Below are 23741 nucleotides of genomic sequence, written 5' to 3'. Positions count from 1 at the left end.
CTGTTATGTGGAGGAGTCCTTTTCTGCTGACACTTTTTTTTTTTTATCATATATTCCTGGCACATGCTGCTATAGCAATAAAAAACCCCACATTTTGTTGAAACAAAGCTCTACATTCAAGTGACTTATTCTCCCACGTCTTATAAAGATGCAAAGAATGCTCTCTGGTCATCTAAGAAAATATATTTTAGATGCCTTGTAGCAATATTTAACTTTCTATGAGAGGTAGGCTTCTGGGTTCTAGGAGGCCTGCCACATCTAGGGCTGAGTTCTTAAAGCTTTAAGTTAAAGCAATCCAAAGCAGAGCAGTCTTACAAGAGCTGCCCTGTCTAAACCTTGAGGTTAGTTCAAGTTTAGAATGTTGCAAAGCAAAACAAGTATTAAAATCCATTTGTAATTTTTGTTCTTACAGTTTTACCACAAGAACAGTGTGGCTTTTCATAGATATCTGTAAATAGATTCTCTTTCCTAGAGTATTGCTGCCAAGAGGTGAAGGCCCCCTACCCATGACTAGTAAAAACTGTCACTTCTTCCATTATGGCTGTTTTATGCTTAAAATTTCCAAAGGTGAACACTAAGTCTTATAGGCAAGCCATATTAATCTAATCTGAACTTGTTTTGTTGTAGCAGTTATTTAAGAACGGTGCTTGTATATACAGTATATATGCCCACACTGCAAACTTTATACATTGTTTAATATTGGTACCATTTTGTCTTAACTGCGACCAAGAATATTTTCCATTAGATCAGCAATAAGCATAGCTTGGCTTATTCCCCATTTTCCCTCCCTCAAGGGAAAAGTCCAAGTGTGGGCATCAACCAAACCAATGGTATGTTACTAACTGAAATGCATTCTGTACAGTAAATTAAAAGTTTGCATGCAGTTTAAGCATTTTAAAGGCTATTTTCTTATATTAATTAACCTTCTGTTTCCATTTAAAGGTGTGAAAGACATCTGTCATATCAAGGGACTCCTCTTCAGACCCAGAGACAAATGGAATCACAAAGACCAGGTACTTTCTTTCAGCTTTCTGCACATCTTACTAAATAACATGCAAAGAGTTCAACAGCATTCTTCTTAAAATGTAAATAGTACTCTTTAAATGGGCATGTTAACCACTGAAAGAAGTCCACTCTACTATACTTTTCCATTACACTGCTTTCATTCAATCATCGGTAGTATAAAAAGTCAATTAACGGGATCAACAGGCTAGTTTATCCACTGGCAACTGTGTATGACACCAAGTGTGCAGTAAAACAAAGGCCAACATATGTTTATGCAATATAGTTGTACTGGTTTGGGTTTTCTTTATCTCTTTCCATGTAGTCCCTGTCAATTAAGGATTCTATTCTCTTCTTAAGGTCAGCAGGCTGTAAAATAAAGCAAATGTCAGCATTATTACTTTGCAGTCAATGTTTCTCAGTTCTTTCTTTCTACTTAAAGCAAATATCCATACTGTTTAAGATGGCTGAGGAAACAGAAATCACAGTTTAAAAAAAAAATCCCTTGAAGTATCAAAGCTTCTAAAATCTGCAGTGTATAATTGATTGTAAAGAAAGTTACAAAATTAGCTTTTCACCTGCAGCTAAGCATAGACTTTTTCAGCAGGGCAAGATATTTCCTGCTGTTTAAACTGAACTCTAAAGAACTGCAATTCACGCATTATGTACCAAAGTGTTTCTATTTCTGACTTTTACCTGGCAAAAGATGGTAAAAGTTTCATTTTACCTTGAGGCAAGTGAGTTTTGCAACACTTTGGGTGCCCTATGATTTTGTTGGGTGAAAGACTCTATAAAAGTGCCTCATGATAAAGAGTGAAGAAAAGCATTTAAATCATCTGTTATAACCCTGCAAAGCCCAGCTGTGGTTTATGCAATACTTACAGGCCTGCAGGAACCTAACATGGTAACAAAACAGAATGATACTGCAGTACCTTTTATTTTACATTTCCAATGACAGAAACCACTGCATATTTGAACTCAAACACATGCATCACTGTCTTTGAAAATACATTTCTATTTGTACACAGTAAGCAAGCTATTAGTTTTATATTGCAACTGTGGGCTTCTTTAGCTTTGAGACATTCACCAATACCTAATTTTAATTCCATATATATGTGTGTATATATATACACCAATATAATCTGGCTGGAAAAAAAAACACTGTACATGTATTGGTTACTAGTTTGTTGAAAAGTATCAATCAAATTAAGAATCAAACCCAATCTGAATTAATTTTCTCCTCATTCCCAAGAATGCATTGCCAGAATACTTAAATGCAAGAACAGCATACAAGGAGAGCTACAGTTGCTGCTAACAGACTCTGGTTCTGAAGGCCTTTGGTAATAGGTTTTACTAACTTACTAAAAGCCTGAGGTAATAGTCAGATAAATTAATGCAATTGGCACTTCTCAAAAGTGTGTATTTGTCCTTCCCAATAGTAAAGAGATGCATGTTTTGGACAGAAGCACTGTTTAACTGAGGAGAAGCAAGGGAACACAAAAAGTAATAAATGTTTTAGAAGAAGAAAATCAGTACTACACCTTTACTGGGAATTTAAGCTGGTTGTAGACCTCTGACACAAGCAGGTTATGACTCAGTGTCTTGCGCATCTTCATGATTCGTACAATTGCAGCATCAATCTGGTATTGCCGGTCCTGGAATACTCTCTCTGTAGTGCTTGCCTGTTCCTCTACCTGAAGGATCCATTTAGAAAAGTTTTAGAGAGAACACTACAACTGTCAAAACAATTATTCTTCATATGTCTAAGACAATTCTCAGTGTAAGACAATAAAATGTCCTTTACAAATATGTAACTTGTTTATAAATATGAAGACCAATTACTAAAAAAGCACTTATACAAGTAATTAAAATCTTTGCACAGACTTTACATTGAATGGCTGTCAGGGAAAATTCACTGTGAACTTGTTTCTATGTTCACAAATCATTCAGTAAAGCTCCAGGAATGATCATGGATGAAAAGAACATTCACTAATTGGAACTTCTCTTAAACAACCTTATTTAGAGACATCTAGCATTTAAGTCTGCAACGTTAGGTACGTGCTATCAAAATTATACATGTAACTTTTATAAAGATAGCAGCATATACATTACAACCAAGAAGAAAAAAAGCTTGTAAACAAGCAGGCAACAAGATACTTAACCCAAGGATCTAAAACCCAGAGGATTAAAAAGAATATACCGTTTCTTTCATCTGAATTTGGTTGATCTTTATCCTGAAGAGCTTATGTCTGAAGTCATCATTACACGTGAATTTATCACCGTCTTCCACATCTTTGCCTTTGGGGCTTTTAGTCAGTACTCTGGCTTTGCCACAAGCCAGAGATTGAAGTGTCCTTCTCAGCTCTCCATCCTCTATAGCAGAAACAAGTTGTTTAGATTTTTTTTTTTTAGTAAGAATACTTGGTAGTCAGCTGTTTTCAATACCAACCTATCCCAGTGGCTTGCTTTATCTCCTCTAAACTGAACTCTTCTCCTTCATTAAACATGAGCAGCACCAGTGTCTGGAACAAGGATACCTGAAGTTCTTTTTTGCCCTGTCACAAGGGAAATTAACAGACATCACTAGGCTGAAAAATTGAACTATTTTTCTGAAAAATAGAACTGGTAAGCATTCCTATTCCAAGAGGAATTTTCTTGAAATATATTTGTGCCCATGAAGAAATACTGAAGGGTGAATAAATGGAAGCCCTTTAAAAACAGTTTTGTTCTTGTACAATCCAAAACTTCTCTTTATTTCAGTAGTGAAAAGCTTACTGTAAAGATACTTAATGCTGTCAGATGAAGTAAGGTCATCTATGGAACATGCTGCCCCGACCCCCCCCCCCCTCCTTCTGCCCAGTATAAAAAATAGTGCCATTTTAAATGCAGAACTAAACTCACCAAATATTTACCTCAAATAGTAACCAACAATTTTTTTTTCCACCAATACAAAAATCGGGTGCATCTTTTTAGACCTTACTACACCTATTTCAGAAACTATCAACTCCAGAAATGATAGCAAGAGGTCAAAAGTTAAAAGTGTTGTAAAAACAGTGCTAGGTTTTCCATCACAGCACAAAAAAAGTGCTTCCCTGATATATCCCTAAGGTACAACCCAGACTTGGATTCAGCAAAGCAACAGGAATAAGAGAAACAGTACACTCACCTCTTTAAATTCTGCTTTTAGTACACAGTGTCCTAGTGTTGACTGCCACTGAAGTTTCCTACCACTGTGTTTTCCTAAATAAAAGGTCTTGAAAATCTCTTGCAGTTTGACCATCTAAAAAAAACAACAAAACAACCAACCCAAAACACTAAAACACAATTTCTACTTTAAAAGCATCCTTCCCTCCTCCACAATCAAATAAGCCTTAAATAAAGGCTTAGAAAGATGAAGGGTATTGCAAGAAAACAAAAGAAACTTTTTTTTAAATAAAGACACCTCTGCATTGCATTCTAGAGATCATATGCATATTTAGAACCAAATTGCAGTTGATATCAAGATGCATTACTGATAGGTTGATACTTGGTATAATACGTCTAAATTCATTACCTCTGGGGGCAAATGGACCTCCATAGGCACGTAGGTTGGCCAATAACCCATAGTCAGAATATTCACTGTTAGTTCAATGTTGCCAGGTACATTCTGATTTTGCATATACTGCAGAAGGAAACAAAGTAAACTGAAATAAAGCACTGCGTATTAAACACATTTCAAGTAGAACTGAAAAGTTAGTTAGAATGCGCATTATGAGAGCACAGAAGACAAGTCTTTGCTATATAAACTGAGTTACATACAAGTAAACTAGCATAAGAAAAAGCATTTTTCTGAAGTTCTAAAGGCACTTCCGTACAGTAAGAAAACAGCAAAAGAAGTGTTTTAGCAGGCTGATGTGAATTATGTGTGAATGGAAGAAAGAATGTTAGAATATGCTTGTAATCAAAACATTACAGAACTACCAGAACTGATGGGCAAAAACTTACAAGCCAGTCCATCAGAATATAATGGTGTTAAAAATGTTTTATAACTGGTGTTAAAGTGTTTTATAAATTTACAATTCTTCTTTTATTACTGCCTTTTTTTTTTAAGCAGCTTCTTGTTTTTCGCTTTGTTGTTCCGGAAAATCTTTAATAAGTTCATTACAATTTTCAAAAGCACAGACAGCAAAGAATTAAGAAATAGATTCCATCTTATTTTCAGTACAGACTGTTTTCCCAGTTGGACTTTCGTCCACTCCTTTTGAAAGCAATCACCTACAAAGTCCTTTTCTCTGTAGTGAAAGAACATTACAGACAACTAGAATAACTCAAAAGGAGTTTAACTCAATTACAATAGAAATGTTCACAACTGAAGACATCCTGCACCCTCTTGTTAGGCTTTGAGAGTAACTCATTCAAAAAGCAAGTAAATGAAGGAGCCATGGTAGGCTTTCCTTCAGTACCTGTTTAAATTGTATCATTATGTCTTTTGAAAGCTCCATATCTTTAAACATTCCTTCAAGTTTGCTGGTGAAAGCAGCTCCACATTCTATAAGAGAAAATTTAAATATTAAAAATAAATTGTTTATTTTCAATACCATAGAGTAGTTATTCTAAATATCAGAGTGTACTTCGAAGCAAGACAACCTATTTCAGCATATGTTCTTACATGAAGACCTGGGTTCTAATTAAGATACAGAATAAGGTTATAAACAAGAAGGAGGAAAGTGTTCTAGTGTGGCGGCTATTTTGCATGTGGACATGACTGTTCATCTTAGGACTCCACTGGCAACCTGTCACTCAGACAACAACTCTAATCCCTATCAGCTGCTTGCCAAACTGTCTCTTGACGATAGAACAAGATCAAGTTCTAAAAAAAAAAAAAAAAAAATCTTTTACCACACAGACTCCATCCTGTGAAACAATGAAGACCAGACTGCTAGCTGGCAGCTTCATGTTTCAGACCTTATATGGAGTAAAAAACAAACAGAAGTCATCCTCAAGTTCTCTAAGCGCATCACTGATTTATTCAGCAGGGAACTTCAACTCTATCCCGCAGGCCAAGATATACTGTGCACTTCAAGCTCCTGTTTTTTGGCTATTGCTGCTGTAATTACAAAACTAAAAGCAAGTAAGTTTCCTCAAAACCCACCAGTCATTCAAGACTTGCACACAAGGTTTTTGCCCTCATGTAAAGGAAAAACACAAACAGTACTCCTGGGGAGGCCTGTTAAAATCACTATTTTGAAAGGAAGCAGTTAGATAGATATTTATTTACCATGTTTGAGTTTGGAAAGCATAGATTTTTCAGCATCTACTGATGCACTCTTCCCAACTAGTAGTCTCTTTGCTAGATCTTTTTTATAAAAGGCCTCAAAGACGTCTTTTCCTGTAAGATATGAGATTCAACAGTGACCACAAGTCATCATTTGTTTTAGACAAACATTACCTACAAGAGGCCCAATGCAAAGCTCAGTAAAGCAAACCAGGGCCTTCACATTAAGATATCCACAGATTTTGAGTCAGGTCTTGTTATCAGCCTTTTAACACACAAAATAGTTAAACAGCACTACACCAGCAAACTGTATCTACAGAGAATAAACACTTGAAAATGCAAACAGACTGCAAAAATTACTTCAAAGTACCTTTATGTTACTGATTAAACTGTATCTCAACAAAAAAAAAAGCAATACTTACCATATATGAATCTAAATATTATCATAATTTTATCCAGCATTTTTTCAAGTTCTTCATCGGTAGCTTCTTTGTTGCCTGCACGAAGCTTTGAATCTACGTATTTAGCTAAAAAGAGTGTCAAGGAATAAAATGTTTAGCATATACTTAGTATCACAATAAAACAGTAATTTAATCTTTTAACTTAAAAAAATATCTAGTATTGTGAAATCTTCTGGAAATGTAAAGGATCCTGAAATTACCTTCAATTCGGCTTCATCACAACTAGCTTGATATATTTTCATACAGTCTATAAAGTTGTAAAAACATTATAGCCTAATCTCTTTTTTCAGATAAGCAATTACTGCATCTTAACTTTATTAGCATACAGAATATTAAAAAAACATTTTTTGCGTTAAATATCCTGGTCCATATTATGGTCTTAAAGTTAAAAGTCACTATTACTACAGATCAACAGGGCTATAAGAGAACAAAAAGATCAGAAGAAAAATATGTAAGCCAGTTATTTAACGTGTTGATTACACTGCTGAATTTCTCTAGCAGATTACTGTTTGTTTTAATTTCAAATGGTTTGGTAAGCACATTACAGTTAGTCAATTAATTTAAAAAAAGGAGGGCAGAAAGCATTACTCCACAAGCCTAACAGCACAACAGATTGCAAAGCAAGTATTATGTGCTGTGTGGGGAAATGATTGAGGTATTCAAAAGTGCAGAGAGCCAAGCTTGTAATGCACAAATCTGTTCTTGGCAAACTACAGAGGTTCTGTCCCCATGACATGATAGGGTACAGTGGATCTCTCTTCACTTTTATATATTAAACCATATGTATCTATGTAGAACCCTTATGTAGAGCTACTGTGCACATGTGTTGGCACCACAGTTACGTAAGCTTCTGAAAAAGTAAAATTATTAGCAGTATTCTCACATCTGGACACCAGTCGATTGCTGGTATGCCCAGTTCTAAGGTTTTTCACTTTCCTATAACCTAGCCAGTGAACTGATGAATAGAGCTTTTTCTTAATGTTTTATGCAAGTGAATTATTTGATAGGATAGCATTATAAAGCACAGTAGATGCCCAGTTTGACAATGTATTGTGCATAAAGTTTTTTAACACACACTTCCACCATCTCCCATCTGTAAGCTGCATCAGCAACTCCCTCTTGTCCCCAACTCAAATTCTCACATGAGAAGAAACTGAAGAAAAATACCTATGAGTTCAGCTGGCTTATTTGGTCTTTTGTTAATGAATGTTTCAAAGGCTTCTTTCATGGCATTTACAAACTTCTCATTCTTGAGAAAGCAAACATCAATAATATGGTCAACTTTGTCTTTAAAATCAAGTAGTTCTTGGACCATGGTTTTGTCTTTTTCTGGATTAATTACTATGGTGCTACCAAATGCCTGCAAAATAAAACATATCTTTCAGTTAGCCTGAATAATGAATTTAAATGACAAGACTTCTAAATGCCTAAGTTGTCTTTGTAATGTCTTTTTTCTGGTATTGATATTAGTTCCACTAACACAATAGAAGTAATAGCATTATGAAATCTTTACTACATACATAATCATTCCTAGACCTTGTATGTTCATATATTGGTTTTGAATCAACAAGTGAACAGATTCAGAACTTTTGTCCGAATAAGCAAACTGAAGCATGAATAAATTAACATTCTTTTTAAACATCTATATCCTCAGGTTTTACACAGGTAAAGCTCCCACTAAACTCAATTTTATTTAGCAGTACTCCTATGACATTACAAAGCTGTCCTACACAACCACCATACTTTCTGTGACAATATTTTCACTGAGTGAAAAGAAGAAACATCTTAAGTGATATTCAAGTGCTTTGTGAACTTCCATTAGCTGGTAACTTAAGCTACCACTCATTCTGACAAGAAATTTTAGCAGGGAGAGGATAGAAGTGTTCTGCCATTACCAAAATGTCTATTGGAGAAATACAGTTGTCCCCCACAACTAACTATAAGCAAGATAAAAACTCCAAATTTATTTGGAGTTCAATAATTCAACTGAATGTTCAATATTTTCTTTGATAGGGCTAGAATAGTTACTGTACTTTTCCTAGTACAGTTGCAAAAACTGCCCATTAAATATATGTTTATAAGCAAGTAGTCTAATTCTTAGAAAAATGCAATAGTTTATAGAGATGACTCATATCTGTATAAACCCCATCGATACAATAGTGGCATCTGTTCCAGAGTTCTAGAAACGGTACCTTTATGTACTCAATCCAGTGTTGCAAGAGAACCTGTACTCCACCCCTCACACGACTGAACAACTGATACAGAAGAGACAGGTCTTGAATTCGGTTTTCATCAAGAAGGTGGTTTAAACCTGCAAATGAGAGAATGTCAATAGAAATGAAAACCAGAGTAATCCAAAGAAAGCACAGCATGTTATTAGAGTGAGGGACCTCTGCAAAGCTAGCATTTTTTAACAAGCAATTAGTGGTTGTTTGTTTTTTTTTTTTTTTTTTTTTTTTTTTTTAAGCTACCTAATTTAACAGTGAAATGCAGAATCACAGAATGGTCAGGGTTGGAAGGGACCTCTGGAGATCATCTCGTCCAACCCCCCTACCAGAATGGCTACCTGACCTGTCTCAAACCTTAAAGACCTTGTTACTGGACTTAGGCTATATGTACTTTACATGTAAAGTACATGTGCATATGTGCACCTTTGCTTACTTCTGCTTTACTGTTCCCTAAAGATTTGAAATGTTTACGCTTTACTGATCTGTAGGAAAGGTTCTTTGGCAAGACAAGAGCTCCGAGTCTCAATTCCAGCTGTAAAATAAATTTTACAGATGTTTGAAGGCAAGCAGCTTCAAGAAATATCTTCACTTTTCACTTTTTAACGTTTTGGCAGAGAAGGCCTGATGTTCCACAGCAAGGTTCAAAGGCAATAGATGGGTAAATATTGCAAACTTGATACTCCTTTCAATAAAGAGTGTTACAGATGTGCAGAAAGATGCTCACATACCTCTTTCATCCAGAATCTGACTAGTAAGGACTTGATCATTTTCTTTTATTATTCAACTCCTGCAGCACCCATATCTATTTCCAGACTATTCCTCAGAGCAAGGGAGGGCCACTTGACTCCAGAGACTATTACAGAAGAAGTCAACATACTTCATTGCTCAAATTGTACTAAATTTTTAAAACAAGCTGCTTTTTGTGAGCAGCAAGTAATTAATGTTTCCCCTTTCTGGTACAGCCATAATTCGAAGGCTACTCCTTTACCTTTGAGTCTTCAAAAAATGCTGTTTTACACACTGAACTCGAGTCCCCTATTCTAGTTTTCCGTTTGCTTTGCTGTGTATCTGCAGACAGCGTTGCATCTCCTTACCTCTGATGAGAAGAACAGTACTTGCCCTCTTGCAAAATGGTCAATGCTATTTCATACACTGAGTAGCAAAGGGCATTAAAGAATGATGTAGCGTGTGTCCTCCCCCAGCACCTGAATCTGTCACTTTCTTTTTCAGCACAGGAATTGAAAGCCCCGAAGCAGTAATTAGAAACATTTCTATAAAGAAGAAAGATTACCTTTCTGAAGAATGGCTGTTAAATGTTCACCTAGAAGTTGCTTTTCTACAGTAGCAATTAGTGGCTTCCTATAGAAAAAACGTTTAGAATTACTTTTCCTTTTTCCATTATTGACAATTTTAAATTATTTTTTTGAGATTGTTAACTACACTCATCATTGGGAGTACTCTAGTTATCTGTGGCCAAGGACCTAAAATTATTATACAGTTATTTATCCTTTTTCCTCCCCAGTAAGCAATTTTTTTTGGTTTGCTGACTGAGGATTGAATTCACACAATAACCCTATTGTACACGACCTCTAGGCAGCTGGACAATGATTCCATCAGCGAAGAAATTGGGCAAAAGTTTGTGAAAGAATATACCTTCTCCTGCTTTGTGGGAGGAGATCTGTGTCTTGGGAGACAAACCAAGGAGAAGAAAACACACACCTCATGAGTCAAGAGGTATTAAAACAAAATAGGGAGTTGGCCACTAATAATAGTGTGGAAGAAGGAAGCCACTAAACAAGCTAAATGTTTTTAGCAGCTGAAGGAGGAAGGAAATAAATAATAAAAAAAACTATGATGGCAGCAATAAAACACCTTCATCTTGGAGAGACCCTCTGTACCTGTGCTCTTTAAGAAGTTGCTACCACTTGCTCAGAGAGTTTTGTTACATTAATGACCTACATTTTCTCTCAGACATGACAGCCATGGCTTTATGTTAGGAGAACATTTCTCCTGTCCTACCAGTCATAACCTCCACTTGATTGTATTTGAGGAAATCCCACCTCTAAGTAGAAAAGATTGAAGAGTGACATCATTCAATAATTTCCCAGACTCCTTAAAGAATATGCAAATATTTTAATGTAAATATTCAGAGCCTTTAGCTTGAGAATTCACTATCCTGAGCCCTATCTTTTTCAGGTAAGACAATAGCTGATTAATTGCATTTCAGCAAGAAAGAGTCATTTAGACTGGGGGTGGTGGCCTATTTTTCTCCAACAAAATGCCCAACAATGTTTATGTCAAAATAACTAGTGGCTTAGAAGAAAAGGATATTAGCTGTGAGCCAAGACAGTGCTTCATTGTAAACAAGGAATTGTGGGAAGTAAGAAATATTTGATGGTCAGTCAATAACTGAAATGAATTGTAGCTATTAGATGGCCCTCAACAGAAGAGGAGCCAAACAGCTAACAATACCAAGCAAAGAGAGATTGCACTTACTGTGTGCTCTGATCTAAATAAGTGATTATCCTGTCTGCTTCTTCTTCCAATCGCTTGTTGACATGATGAAGATACTCTGGAACCTGAAAATGCCAGAGTAGTTTTGCATGTTTAAAAAAAAAAAAATAATGCAAGAGAAAAAAAAAGAAAGACAATACTGCTCTGACAGCAGCAGCAGCTCCAGTTTTAAGCAGGAATCATTAGCACTGTGACTGAAGGCAACTGCATGTGAATTTGCTTTTCCAGAGCACTATAAAACATAAAGGTCACATTGTTCCCCTGTATGCTGGTGAAGGCAGTCGAATAGTTCCTCTCCCCGAGAAATGCTTCGTCATTAGGTATAACAAATATTGTTAAACATTCAAAATACCTCTCGTTCCTGCATAAGCCTCTGTCCCTCTGCTGCATACAGGCGGTTAGTCTCTTCCAAGAATCTATGTTCGAAAGAGTCTTGATAAATCTAGGAAAAGAACACGATAGCAGGGTAAAGCTTACTGAGTGCTAAATAAGAATCTGAGCTGCTTATTGGTTTAAAGGTGAAAGAAGTTTACTGACCTGCAAGTCAGAAAGCATGCTTAGAAGGCTTCGCAGTAAACTCCTATCAATAGCCTCACCATTTCTTTCCCTCTCAATCAGCAGAAGAATGCCATCAATAGTTTTGTTCTGAACCTTCTGATCACTGATTATATGAGTTCTGAACAATTCTAGCCCCATATCCCTATAAGAAGAAAATAAAGACTGTTCAATAAATAGCAAAATAGTAAACCCCAAATATTCTCTATTAATAAAATTCGATCTAGATCAAATAGACAGGCCAATAAACAATAGCATTCTTCAAACGCCTAATTTCTCTGGCCCCAAACCACTCAAGATGAACAAATACATAAACACTAAAATAAACCATGACAAAGCATCAACAGTAAACTACATATTTTAAAGACCAAAGCACATGCTTTTTCCCTAAATAGCCACCTAACTTTTGCAGCGTCTTTATTTTTCACTTGGTTGGCAGGATGATGGAAACTGAATGAACAGCAGCCTTCACAAGAAAGGATAATGTCATCCTGGGTACCAATTTCTTGGTACAGCTGTTGGACAATCATCTTTTTGGTCTACCACTTTCTTAATTCTTAGGCAAAGCTTAGGAGAAGTCAGTAATGTGAAAGACAAGGACCTCTGCTTTGGACATCCCAGATAAAACCTTCCATGAATTTGAAACTGTGGGTCTGGACACTTTTAGGAAAAGCCAGACCCTCCATCCACCACTCCAAGCTCTGGCAAAGTAATTCAAGCAGTGCCAAAGGCACTGTAGGGTATTTGCATGTTATTAAAATATTCAGGGGGGTGGAGGTTGAAGTCCAAAAGAGAGTAACTTGCTTTTACTTTAGGTAACTTTTTCCTTCAAAAATACTGACAGAACTTTGAATACTATGCATGTTGAAGCCAGTAACCAGGCAACCCAAACCCTCACACTTCAGTTGTTGAACAGGCCCTTTCTTTTAACTGTGCAAACTGGACACTGATACCTACTTAGCTGAAATCTGCTATCACAGGTATTCTAGAAGAATCTTGTAATTCATGGCAGATAAAAGTGAAATCTCCCTTTGCAACAAGCATGTACGCATTCACCATCTAATTTACAGGTCACTATAAAGTTTATATTAAAAAACAACCTTGAAAATCAGCAAGATATATGTGATAATTTAAATACACCCCCAATAACTGTATTCTTTGTGCCCTTACCAAATAGATGGCAGCATTGAATTCTGAAGTACGTAAGTTCGATCCAAGAACAAAAAGATACTTCTAATCATAATCTGTTATGAGAAGGAATAAAAAAGCCGCAATCATTTTACTCTTGAAATCAAAGAGCAACACAAATTATGCTCAACAACAACAAAAATCCCACTGACAGGTTTCAGGCAGTGCTTTCTTAGTGTTGATTTGTTTAAAATATTCTGCCAACCTCAGCAAGATGATCAATGCGACATTTCGCATCTTTCTGCGTAAAAGAATAGCTTCTTTTATAATAGGTATAAAAAGGAGAAGGTTTGCATAGAAACAGCAGTTAGGAATATATGTGTGTGTCCAAGATCAGACCAATATGTCAAGAAACACTACAGAGAAATATTTTCAAGGTTTGATTTCTAACAAACTAGATACAGTTGCATTTCACAAAGTCTTGTATAAATTTAAGACAACGTTTCAGAATCACAGTATGTCTGTAAAGCAACAAACTTAGGCAATACATAGGCTGACTAGGCAACTGATTTTCTTTAAAAAGATAAAAACTTACCATTTGTCTGCAGTGATCTTGCCAACATTTGTCTATTTTCTTTAGAAAAAGGACACTATCCAATGAATCCATAAGGAAATCATTAAGGAAATTATCGTTAATAGGCAGCATTACCAATGAAATGAACCATTATTTTTTCTTTTAAAGGCGCTTAACAAAGAGCACAACAAACTCACCTTCGCCCAAGAAGAACCACTTAACTTATTGCAACCTGTTTGTTTTTATTTTTAATGAGGGTCCTAGTGTTAATAATGAGAAATCAAAATTATTTGAACAATTAAAAAGAAGAATCTAAATACTTTTGAATGTTTTGTCTAATGCCCCTTCCCTGAGGAGTGGGCCCTCAGGGCCCATACCTCAAACACCGACAATCCACAATACATGCAAGAGCCCACCACTACACAGATACTACAATTTCAGCTCATGTTAAGAGATAAACTCAAGAGATAAATTTTGTCCTTGAAATTTAACTTGTATTCAGTTCACTGCGTAGTTCTGATACTAATTAATATCTGCGTAGCAGGACTCAAAACTTTTGAAAATAGAAAATGTTGATCCTCAGAACCACTAACATTATATGGTGCCAGACCACTAGCACTTTAAAAAAAAAAACAAAAACAAAAACAAACGAACTACTTGTTGGGATACTTTTCTGTTTACCTGAGCACGGCAAGTTCAGCGTACAAAAAAGCCTGAACTGATACAGCCAATACAGACTTTTTAAGCCTTGCTGTAAGTGTAATAGGAGCTTTTGCAAGATGTCAGCATTTCATAAATACCAATGAAACTTTCTCACAAAATTTTCAGATGGTTACAGACAAAGGAACTATTAGTGTTCTCCAACATCCCACAAAAAATTAAAACAGACCCAATTGTGAAAAAACTAGGAATTCAGATTACCCCAGCCTAGTGTCACGAACTAGTGAAAGAAATCCATCACCACATACTGGCAGGTAAAACATTTCAGCTTATCAACAGCTAAAAAAAGGATATTCTCTGAATTGGTGAATTTGTGCTTTAATGTGGTCTTCACAGATCTGTCTCAATTGTTTGTACAAGTTTGCAGAAATCTTGTAGGAGCAGAGATTTTCAACAGCCTGAAATAAAGAGAAACAGATACTAAGAAATCTTTTTATATTTTTACATGTGGTTTTAACAAGGAAGGGGGGGGGAGCCCAAAACCAACTATGGAATTCTCAGGCTTCTCACTCAAAAATCTACCCGCTCCTAATTGTAACATAGTTAACAGCTGCATGCAAAACACCAGAGAGATGTGGCACTATAATGGTAATAAGAGACAAAGGAAGGCCATGCCCTGAGCAGCTTACAGTTTATTAATCTCAGTTGGAGTACCGATATCTCATAGGGAATTGCAGGACTTGCATTTCTAAGAACAAGGACGTTAGTTTAACATGTTCCAGCAGCTTGCTGGGTTTCGTACTTCAAAGCAGACACTTAGGGTCTTAATTTTATTAACTGATGTGATCTGCAAGTCACACAAATATTATTAGAAAAGCACTGATAGCATTATTTACTTTTGCAGTCCTTTCCTTGATTAAGCTTCCCTCATCCCTAAAAGTACATACATATACATATGTGGTTTTATATATATATATATATATATAAAAAAAAATATCTATCTCCATCCATCAACCCCTTGCCTGGATAAATCTAGTTATAATCCTGAACAACTTTTTAGTCGTGTGACTATATTCCAGATGTTTACAGGGACAAATCTCAGATTTCTAGATCATAATCAAGTGTCAGAAGAATTATCGCTGTGCTTCACATCAAGAAGCAAAGAGACATTTAACATGGACATCTATTGGAGACTGATCAAACAAACAAGCATTCTTGAGTCCATCAGCGTAACTCAAGACTTTTCCAAAATTTATACCAATTGCCCAGATTTGGAAAGCAACTAAGCAACTTAAACTCTTTCTGGATTGGCAAAAGACACAACGTGATTATACTGTAAAACATCTGTAGAAGCTAGAGAGGAGAGTTATATATGATTTTTCAGTTAATGACTCTCGATTTTATTTATTTTTTAATGGAAAATACTTTAGTCGCTAGTACAGCCAACTCATGGGAAAGAAAGGACTGGAAGATCGAGTTTGTTCTCCAGCAACCACTGGCAACCATGCAGGAACGGCATAGTTCAGAAGTATACAGAATAGATCCACTCCATTACACTGAAGTGCCCCAAAATACTTCCCAAGATCCCAAATAGAAGCCACCAGCAAAGAGCAGGCAGCCACCGCTAAAAGCACAGCAACAATCACAGCTAAACAAGGAGTCCCTCAGTTAATCCTAGGATATTAACAGTAATCATTCTCAGTATCAACAGGAAACAACTCTCTAGAGCAAGTGCACTAGAGCTAATACTGGCTCTAGGACATAGAGGAGCTAAAAAAAAACCACCAAAACCAAAACCACCACAAAAACCAAAACCCCACAACAAAACCATTCCACACACACACACACACAAAACCCACAAACCTGCATAAGCATATTGTTAAAAACAAACAGGTATAGCAAGAGAGTGAGTATGCCAATTAAGACTAAACCAGGTCTGCATGATGATTATTAGGAAAGCCAGAATTATCACTCAAGTATATATAACCTAATATTTGAAAATAGCAACAAATTCAACTGTCAGCCATAACACTTAAGAAACACCGAACAAATACAATGACGTGATAGGAAAACATATTCTACAGTTCACTGTTCAGAGCAGGTTATGGACACTGCTCTACCTTATTCTGCCATTGCACCCACAGGGTCAGGCTCTCAAAGAAACAGCAGCAAAACAGGAAATAACTGCTGCTTTGATTTTAGAAGAAAAAGGGGATAGAAAACACTAAGCTTGAAGAGCCTAATTAGGCCTTCAGCAAGTGCAAGAAATGGGTTTCTTCTTTGCTCCTACTTACTTTGGAGAAGCCGACTGAGAGCTGGGAAGATGAATGTTTTAGATAGAACTTGCGAGTCACCTGTATAACCACAGTTAGTCTCGCTTCTACCTACCAGCCAAGGACACCACTGGCCATTTTGCTGTACTTCTGGTGAGTTCATCCATCTCAACTACTAAGATTTTTATAACTGCTGTCTAACAAAACAAGTAACCACGCTGCACCAAATCCTTAAAAGAATTAGACTCTGCACTGTAGATGGACAAATGTATACCATTAACTCAGATAAATAAGTTAATATACACTTATATTTATGTAATGTTCATAGAAGTTGTGCTTTTGCATTTGTGGATCAGAAATTCAAAGTGTTAAACAGGCATGCTAGTATTGCGTGTTTGCACATCAAGTGCAAAACTTCTGCATCTTCATTGATAACATCCATAGAAGTGTTTTAATTTGTGAATTCTGCTCAATTGGGTCTAGATCTCTATTTGCTGGTACTAATCTAAGGAAAAAAATAAATAAGCTAACAAGCTTTCAATTCTGTAGCACTTCAGGTATTCAAAGACATGTATCATTTCTGTTGCTGGGGAGGAACAAAGCAAGTATGACAACAGTGTCCCACAAAGAAATAAAGCCTCAAAGTGTTTGCTCAGTGGGATTTTCCAACACAGACAAGAGTTAAACCAAACTCAGGAAGTTTAACTCCCCAAACTTGGGGAGTTGGACTAGATGATCTCTAGAGGTCCCTTCCAACTCTGAAAATTCCGTGATTAAAAAAAAAAAAGTATCTTATTTGAGGTCTGCAGCAGAACTTTTGCAGACTCTTTTGCAATTCCCCTCGACGCCCAGATAATGGTGTCTGCCAAGGCATATTTGGCATCAGATCCATTTACCAAGCAGCTGTTCAGAAATGACATTAGTTTAGTTAGCATTTAAAAACACTAGTGATTCCTATTACTATTTTTAAATCAAGACATTTATTTTTAGATTTATAAAAAAGAGAAAAGTTTCATACTTGATTGCACTCTATTTCATTGAAAAGTATCTAAGTTATTACAATGTTAAAATTAAGATTTAAAAGAAAAGAGCATAATTTTCTTTTCTTAGCACAAGCAACATTAAATTAAGCCTGTGGTAAAAGTGAGCAGAAAATTAAGTGATAACTGTGAAGCAGAAGCAAGGCTTTCAACAGAATTTTATATTTTTCAACAATTTTGGATATCCTTCAAGTATTTAATTAATAGTTATTTGCTCTGTTGTTCAGTCTAGGGTAAGTAATTTACAATACCAGCCAATACAGTGGATTGTAATTTGTTATTAGTTTCACCAAGTTTCCCCAAAGTAACAATACCATTGTTACTTTAACAATACTATGTATTATCCTAATGAAGTGTTAAAAAAAAGCTAATTTTAGATTAATAGACCATTACAAAAGATTATATTGAGCTTAAAAATGTGCTGGACTGAGGATCTTGGCCCATGAGGTTCTCAGTTCCACGAGGAATGGCAATTTATCCTTCCCTAAATTTGTCCCCAAACCTTGTGCAAACAGGATTTTTCTCCTGGGCTTTTCACAGAAATCAGTCATATCCAAACGCAACTTTTATTGAAAAGGGGAGGGCAGGGGAAGATGAGACACTAAAAAAAGATGGAGAAAAAGCTATATACACAGAACAATAAATCAAACAACTAAGCAGGTAGTTAAGGCTTTAAAAGTAGAGTAAAAAGTGTAAGTGCTTCGTAACACCTAGCAAAAGCAGTACTGTTGCCGCTAAAACCGCAAGTACCACAATGTTAGTGGGGAAAAGGTGAGGAGGGGGAGAAGCCTCCCTAACATATTTGGCTGAAAAAGCAGAAGTGAAGCTTATAAAAAAAAAGTTCGGAAATGCAGTTCAAGTCTGATCACTTCCTAAAACATATAGGGCAAAACAATCAGAGCTGTTGCTGGGAATAAATTTTGATTCTCAGTTGTCAGAATAGGCAAAATGATGAATGATAAAAAATAACAATCAAACCAAAATAATACAATTTATGAAGAAAAATAGCAGTTTTAAAATTATTTAAGATCCCAAATCATCAACAGATACTGTCTTCAGAAAAAGGATTATATTTTAATATAATCATCTTTTTCTTACCTAAACACCAACGTTTTAGCTTTTCACATTTCTCCCATAGCAGCTACACACCATAAACCCCAAAACAGTAAAGGGAATACAGCTCCTTGCCTTATTTAATTCTTGTGAACTGTTGCAAGGGAAACCATACCTTGGGTTATGTTGTGGCAAGTAAAAAAAAAAAATAAATTTCCAAGTTCAGTGTTAGGTCTTGTGAAATTTTTACTCTTGGTTTTAAAATCTGAGAACCTATCTGATGAAAAGATTTTCAATGACAACAGCATCTATCAAGCAAAATGTGGTATTCTGACCACTGTGTCAAAAGTGTTCTAGGCAAAAAATTCCAACAACAAAACAAAAAATGCTACCCCATTGGTTTTACTTAAAGCACTTACCTGATAGAGCTCCTCTAAATTGTATTTAATTGAAGTACTGTTCTGGATAGCTTCTACAGCTTCTTTTAGTTTTTGCCAGGTTTCATCTGTGTAGTTTTCAGGCAATTTGGGCTTATCTTTAAAAGACATTATATAGAGTTTGAGAAAGTATTTAGAAACAGCAGAACATTTTAACCTTTCACAGAAATGAAAAACATAGCTTTGAGAGGAAAGAGGTATGGGCTGATGCTCTAGATTTTAATTCATACTTACATGAAAAGAAAGCAGTAGTGTGAAAGCAGCATCTTACTTACATTTGAAATAGTAATGCATTGTAAGAATTCAGCATTGCTCTTCACATACATATCACAGCATCTGTAGCCCAAACAGTATGCGTGACTTATAAAAATCATAATACTGTGTCTGAGCAGCTCAAGATGGGATAAAAGGATAAAAATCAGCAAGAATGATCTACATCTTCATTACACTCTTTTTTAGTACCAGGACAGCACAGCTAAAAAAGTGAACATAAAAGCCAAAAGTGATGGATTTCAAGATAAAAAGAGTTGTATATAGCTTATATATATTTTTTTTAATTTATTGCTCATTAATTCTACTCTGTATTAACAGTTGGAAAGAAACCCTTGAGAAACATGTATGGAAATACTGTAATTATAATACAGGCTTTACGGTTGCACGGAAAACCTTCCTATTTCACAGTAATCCATTTACGTCTCTCCTGGGTTTAGCCAGTAGATATCTGTTATATTTAAGCCCTCTTTTAATGCTCAAATTGATCAAGCTTTGCAAATGTGGCTCTTTCTGTTCTTTTTTCAGCCTCTTTTCTAGAGATGACCCTGCTATGCAGCATCTTCAACAAGACTAAAGCATTTACAACAGGCTAAGGGAGATTCCCCAAGTCACATCTTCAGAATACCAGGACTATTTTAAAATTCTGCATGTTCTCGTAACTAGCCAAAATAACCGTTTTTGTTCTAATAAGCACATTCCCAAATGGATAAGGAAAGAGGAAAACAGTTAGGGAGGAAGTCACATGCACATCCATGCACCAACAGGTGAAACTGGCCCAAAGTTTATACGCTATTAAAATCAACTTTTACATACTTAAAGGTAAAAAACAAATTGTAAAGCTTTATGATTTCTCTAGGAATAGCAAACAGAGAGAAATTATTTTTTTCCTCCTCCCAAGCATTTTCCTACAACATTGGCAATATCCCAACATTAGCTGCATGTAAGAATCTAGAGAGACAACTAACTACACATGAGACTTGCCTATTTTCACTAGCAACTAATGCGTATGCTACCCAGCAGTAAATACCAAGATTCTGGATTTTAGGAAGTTATTTAAATTGTAAGGGATGTTATAGCTATCACACTAAGATAAAGACAATAATCTTAAAATTATTATTCAGTTTAGCATCTGAGAGTAAATAAAAAGCAAAGCTGGCAGATTCTTGAGACATCCTTTTTAGGCAAGTGATTCAAATACCTATTCATAAGCAATGATGATCACAGCACCATGCAATCCATGACATTTGACAAATATTTTAAACATGAAAAGTTGACTTCCCTTAAAGATAACACTGTACAAGCAACAGAAGAGTGGCATTTATTTCTCACCATCATGCATCACAAGTATAAATTTTAAAATAATCAGGCAAATTAAATTATGATGATGTGATGGGTGGAGAACATTTTGAGAATCAGGAGGACCTTAAAGCAAAAAGTTATACTATGATCATGAATTGCTGTAAAACATTACAGTGGTGAAAACAATCCTAATTCTTACCTTCTGTGACATCGCTACAGAACATTTGTATCAATTGTGTATTTAGAAATTAATTTTAATGTCAGTAATATCTTTTACGCCCCCAAATACATCCGGGGAAAAAAACAACAACCCAAGAAAGCAAGCTATCAGACTATTTTAGAAGATAGCAAGAGGCAGGAAGTAAGAAAAGCCCATGACTTCCCCATCTTTATAGAGGGGGGGAAAAAGGGACAGAATTTTAGCTAAGCTTTCTGCCTACACCTATTTCTATTTTTGTTTACTAGAAAATGAAGCAGCATCACAGCAAAGTTTCATTTCTCTGTTTCAGTTGGTCTCTGGTAACAATACTCGAGAATCTCAAACACATCTTCTGACAGAATTTCTAAAATAATGTAAGCTTGTAAAGTGAGAGTGTATTAGAACATAGAAAAGACATTAAAGAGTTAAACAATAAAAACTATAGCAAGGATACTGCAGGGAAAACACTCAGCAAAAATCTGAACTACCTACTTTAAAGGCAAGTGGGGAAACCAGAAAGGAAATCCGCCATAATAGCCTGATAATCACCTTAGTTTCAAAATTTAAAACTAAGCACAGGCAGATTAGCCTATAAACAGACAACATGGATAGAGGCGAGACATACAGATTCAGGCCCAATTTAAAAAACATGCATTCTGTGAAAAGACTTATCATAAACTGGGCTAAAATATACACTAAGCCCTGAAACAGGATTACTAGAAAAGATGTATCAAACATCAGAAGTTTGAAGAAAGGCGATTTACACACTGAAGCAGTAAAACCTTTCATCTAACATACAAATTAAGGCCTTCTCCACAGAGTGAAAGGAGTCTGGAAAACAATCCCAAGCAGCAAAGTGTAGCTCAGGATGTGTACATGACTGGGCAAGTATGCATCATAAAACATTATTCCCCCTTTACATAAGTATAGAAACGTTCACCATAGAAAAGCATTTCCTGTAAAACTTGGAGCTATCTCAAAGCCAACCGGTTTTCACATTGAAAACAAAACACAAGGAGCGTCAGCTCCCCATAGGTTGTGACAAATTATGGCCTGTTACCTTTAAAGTTCTTGATCACTAATTTCTTAGCAGAGCCAGGTTTACTGTTGGCGAAACTGGAAACAGTAGAGGAGGCAGCTTTGGTCAGGCCATTTGCATGGTGCCCCACAGCCACTGACGAAATTAAAAGGCTTTTATTTTTGAGCTGTTGTTGGTGCTGCTGTTGAGAAGAGGCAGCAGGAGAGGAGGAGGAAGAAGACTCTTCAGCCATCTTCACATCGAGTCCAATAAAATCCACGGAGTCCTCAAAGCGCAGCTTCTTCTGGAGGTGATGATTAGAGGCGGCAACCCCCGAGGAGGAGCACGAGGAGGTGGTGATGACAGAGGAAGATGATGAGGAGGTGTTTTTGGAAGGAGAAGAGGCGCAGGAAGAAATGGAATCAAATTCTTCTCTTTCAGAATTGCTGTTGCTGCTATTATTTAACTTTCTCTTCTTGCAGGAGGAGCTGCTGCTGGTATTACCATCAGTGGCAGGTCTGACCTCCTGGGCTGCAGCTGGGGGGTTGGGGGAAGAGAAACCTGTGGGAAACATGAACACACAGAAGTGAACAGGCTGAGGGGCATCAAATCCTTGTGGTGTGACAAAGGGAGAGAGAGAGAGTTTTAGAGTCAGTCTGTTTGGTGCCTCTCGGGGGGGTGTCTTTCAACTCCTCTCTCTCATCAGTGGAGTCCTTCCGTATTCCCTCTCCTTCGCTTTCTTCTTTCTCGGAGGAATCACTTTGTCTGGTCTCTTCCCCTTTTCTTTATTACTTTGCTTCTTCTCGTAGTTTGTCTCTGCTTTCCTGCTTTTACTCCTTTCTCGGCGCAGCGCCTCCGTTCCTGCCTCTCGCCACCCAGTAGCTTCTTTCAATTCTTCTCTCCAACACCAGTATTTCCCCGCGGCTGCCCGCTCTCCCGGCTTTTCTTTCCGCTCCCCTCCTGCTCCGGCCGCCTCGTCTCCGCCGAGCAGCAGCGGGGAGGGCTGAGCGCGGCTCCTTCACGCCTCGGCTCCAGCCCCTCGCCCCACACGCCTCCCGCTCCCTCGCCGCCGCCCGGCCCGCTCTCCCCCCGCGGCCCGCTCTCCTCGGGCTCCCGCCTCCCCCCTCTCTGCCTCCTGCTCTCGCTTCCTGAGGGGGGACGGCCCGGCCCGGGGCTTGTTATTGTCAATACACGGCAGAGAGGGAGCCTAAAGATGGCGGCACATCCGGTCGCTGTGCATGCTGGGGCGCAGCCGCCCGGAAGCGCGCCCAGTCAGCCCGGCTAGGCGGCGGGCCCCACCTCCAGCCCAGCGACCCTGCTGCTGCCGCCGGCGCCCCCCACTCCTTTCTGCCGCCCTCTGACCTACCGGAAGTGATCATGCTTGCTGATCGCTGCTAACGGGCGCTCCTTATCCCCTCGCGCGACGGCGCTGAGCGCGTCGGGCGGGAAGGGGGCGTGGCCGCCGCCCTCCGCGTGGCGGGGAGCGCTGAGGGGGCGGGGCTCACCGGGGGCGGGGCTTTTACATCTTCGCGTCACGCCCCCGAGGGGGGGTGGCTTCGCCTTGCCTCAGCCGGCGGCGGCGGCTGCAGGTCCTCTCAGGTCGGCCGGTGCCGGTGCCGAGCAGAGCCCGCGGGGAGGCTTAGGAAGCCGAAGCCCTGCGTGTCGCTTGCCGCACGGCCTGCCGGCTGAGGTAAATGTGGTAGGAAATGGGGTTTGATTGGAACTCGGGTGCTCCGCTCCAAGCCTGCGGTGCAGTGGAAGGCTCCGGCCCGT

The 23741-nt window shown here is 37.6% G+C and overlaps 1 protein-coding gene across 1 annotated transcript; it reads right to left on the bottom strand.

Moving 5' to 3' along the window:
* Window positions 1-729: 729 nt before the first annotated feature.
* CUL4B (cullin 4B) lies at window positions 730-23409 on the bottom strand. The gene is made up of 21 exons (XM_082488302.1): window positions 23335-23409; window positions 22011-22529; window positions 19162-19277; window positions 14731-14834; window positions 13738-13807; window positions 13185-13258; window positions 11997-12159; window positions 11812-11901; window positions 11442-11524; window positions 10237-10304; window positions 8910-9028; window positions 7885-8077; window positions 6679-6783; window positions 6260-6370; window positions 5445-5530; window positions 4556-4663; window positions 4169-4282; window positions 3452-3557; window positions 3203-3375; window positions 2544-2696; window positions 730-1371 (listed from the first exon to the last, which is right to left on the bottom strand). The coding sequence occupies exons 1-21, from the start codon at window positions 23345-23347 to the stop codon at window positions 1276-1278; spliced, it is 2664 nt and encodes an 887-aa protein (XP_082344428.1). The 5' UTR covers window positions 23348-23409; the 3' UTR covers window positions 730-1275.
* Window positions 23410-23741: the final 332 nt, after the last annotated feature.

Source organism: Vanellus vanellus, assembly GCF_965231255.1.
Source record: "Vanellus vanellus genome assembly, chromosome: 10".
Classification (NCBI taxonomy): Eukaryota; Metazoa; Chordata; class Aves; order Charadriiformes; family Charadriidae; genus Vanellus; species Vanellus vanellus.
The sequence above is the reverse complement of the archived record's forward strand: the minus strand, read 5'-3'. Positions and strand labels throughout refer to the sequence as shown.

What these genes read in the sequence shown, in the direction of transcription:
- CUL4B (XM_082488302.1), bottom strand. An exon ending in AGTGATCAAGAACTTTAAAG is followed by an intron (nt 19,278 to 22,010) that starts GTAACAGGCCAT and finishes TGTCTTTTAAAG; the next exon opens with ATAAGCCCAAATTGCCTGAA. An exon ending in AATATTTAGATTCATATATG is followed by an intron (nt 6,371 to 6,678) that starts GTAAGTATTGCT and finishes CATATCTTACAG; the next exon opens with GAAAAGACGTCTTTGAGGCC.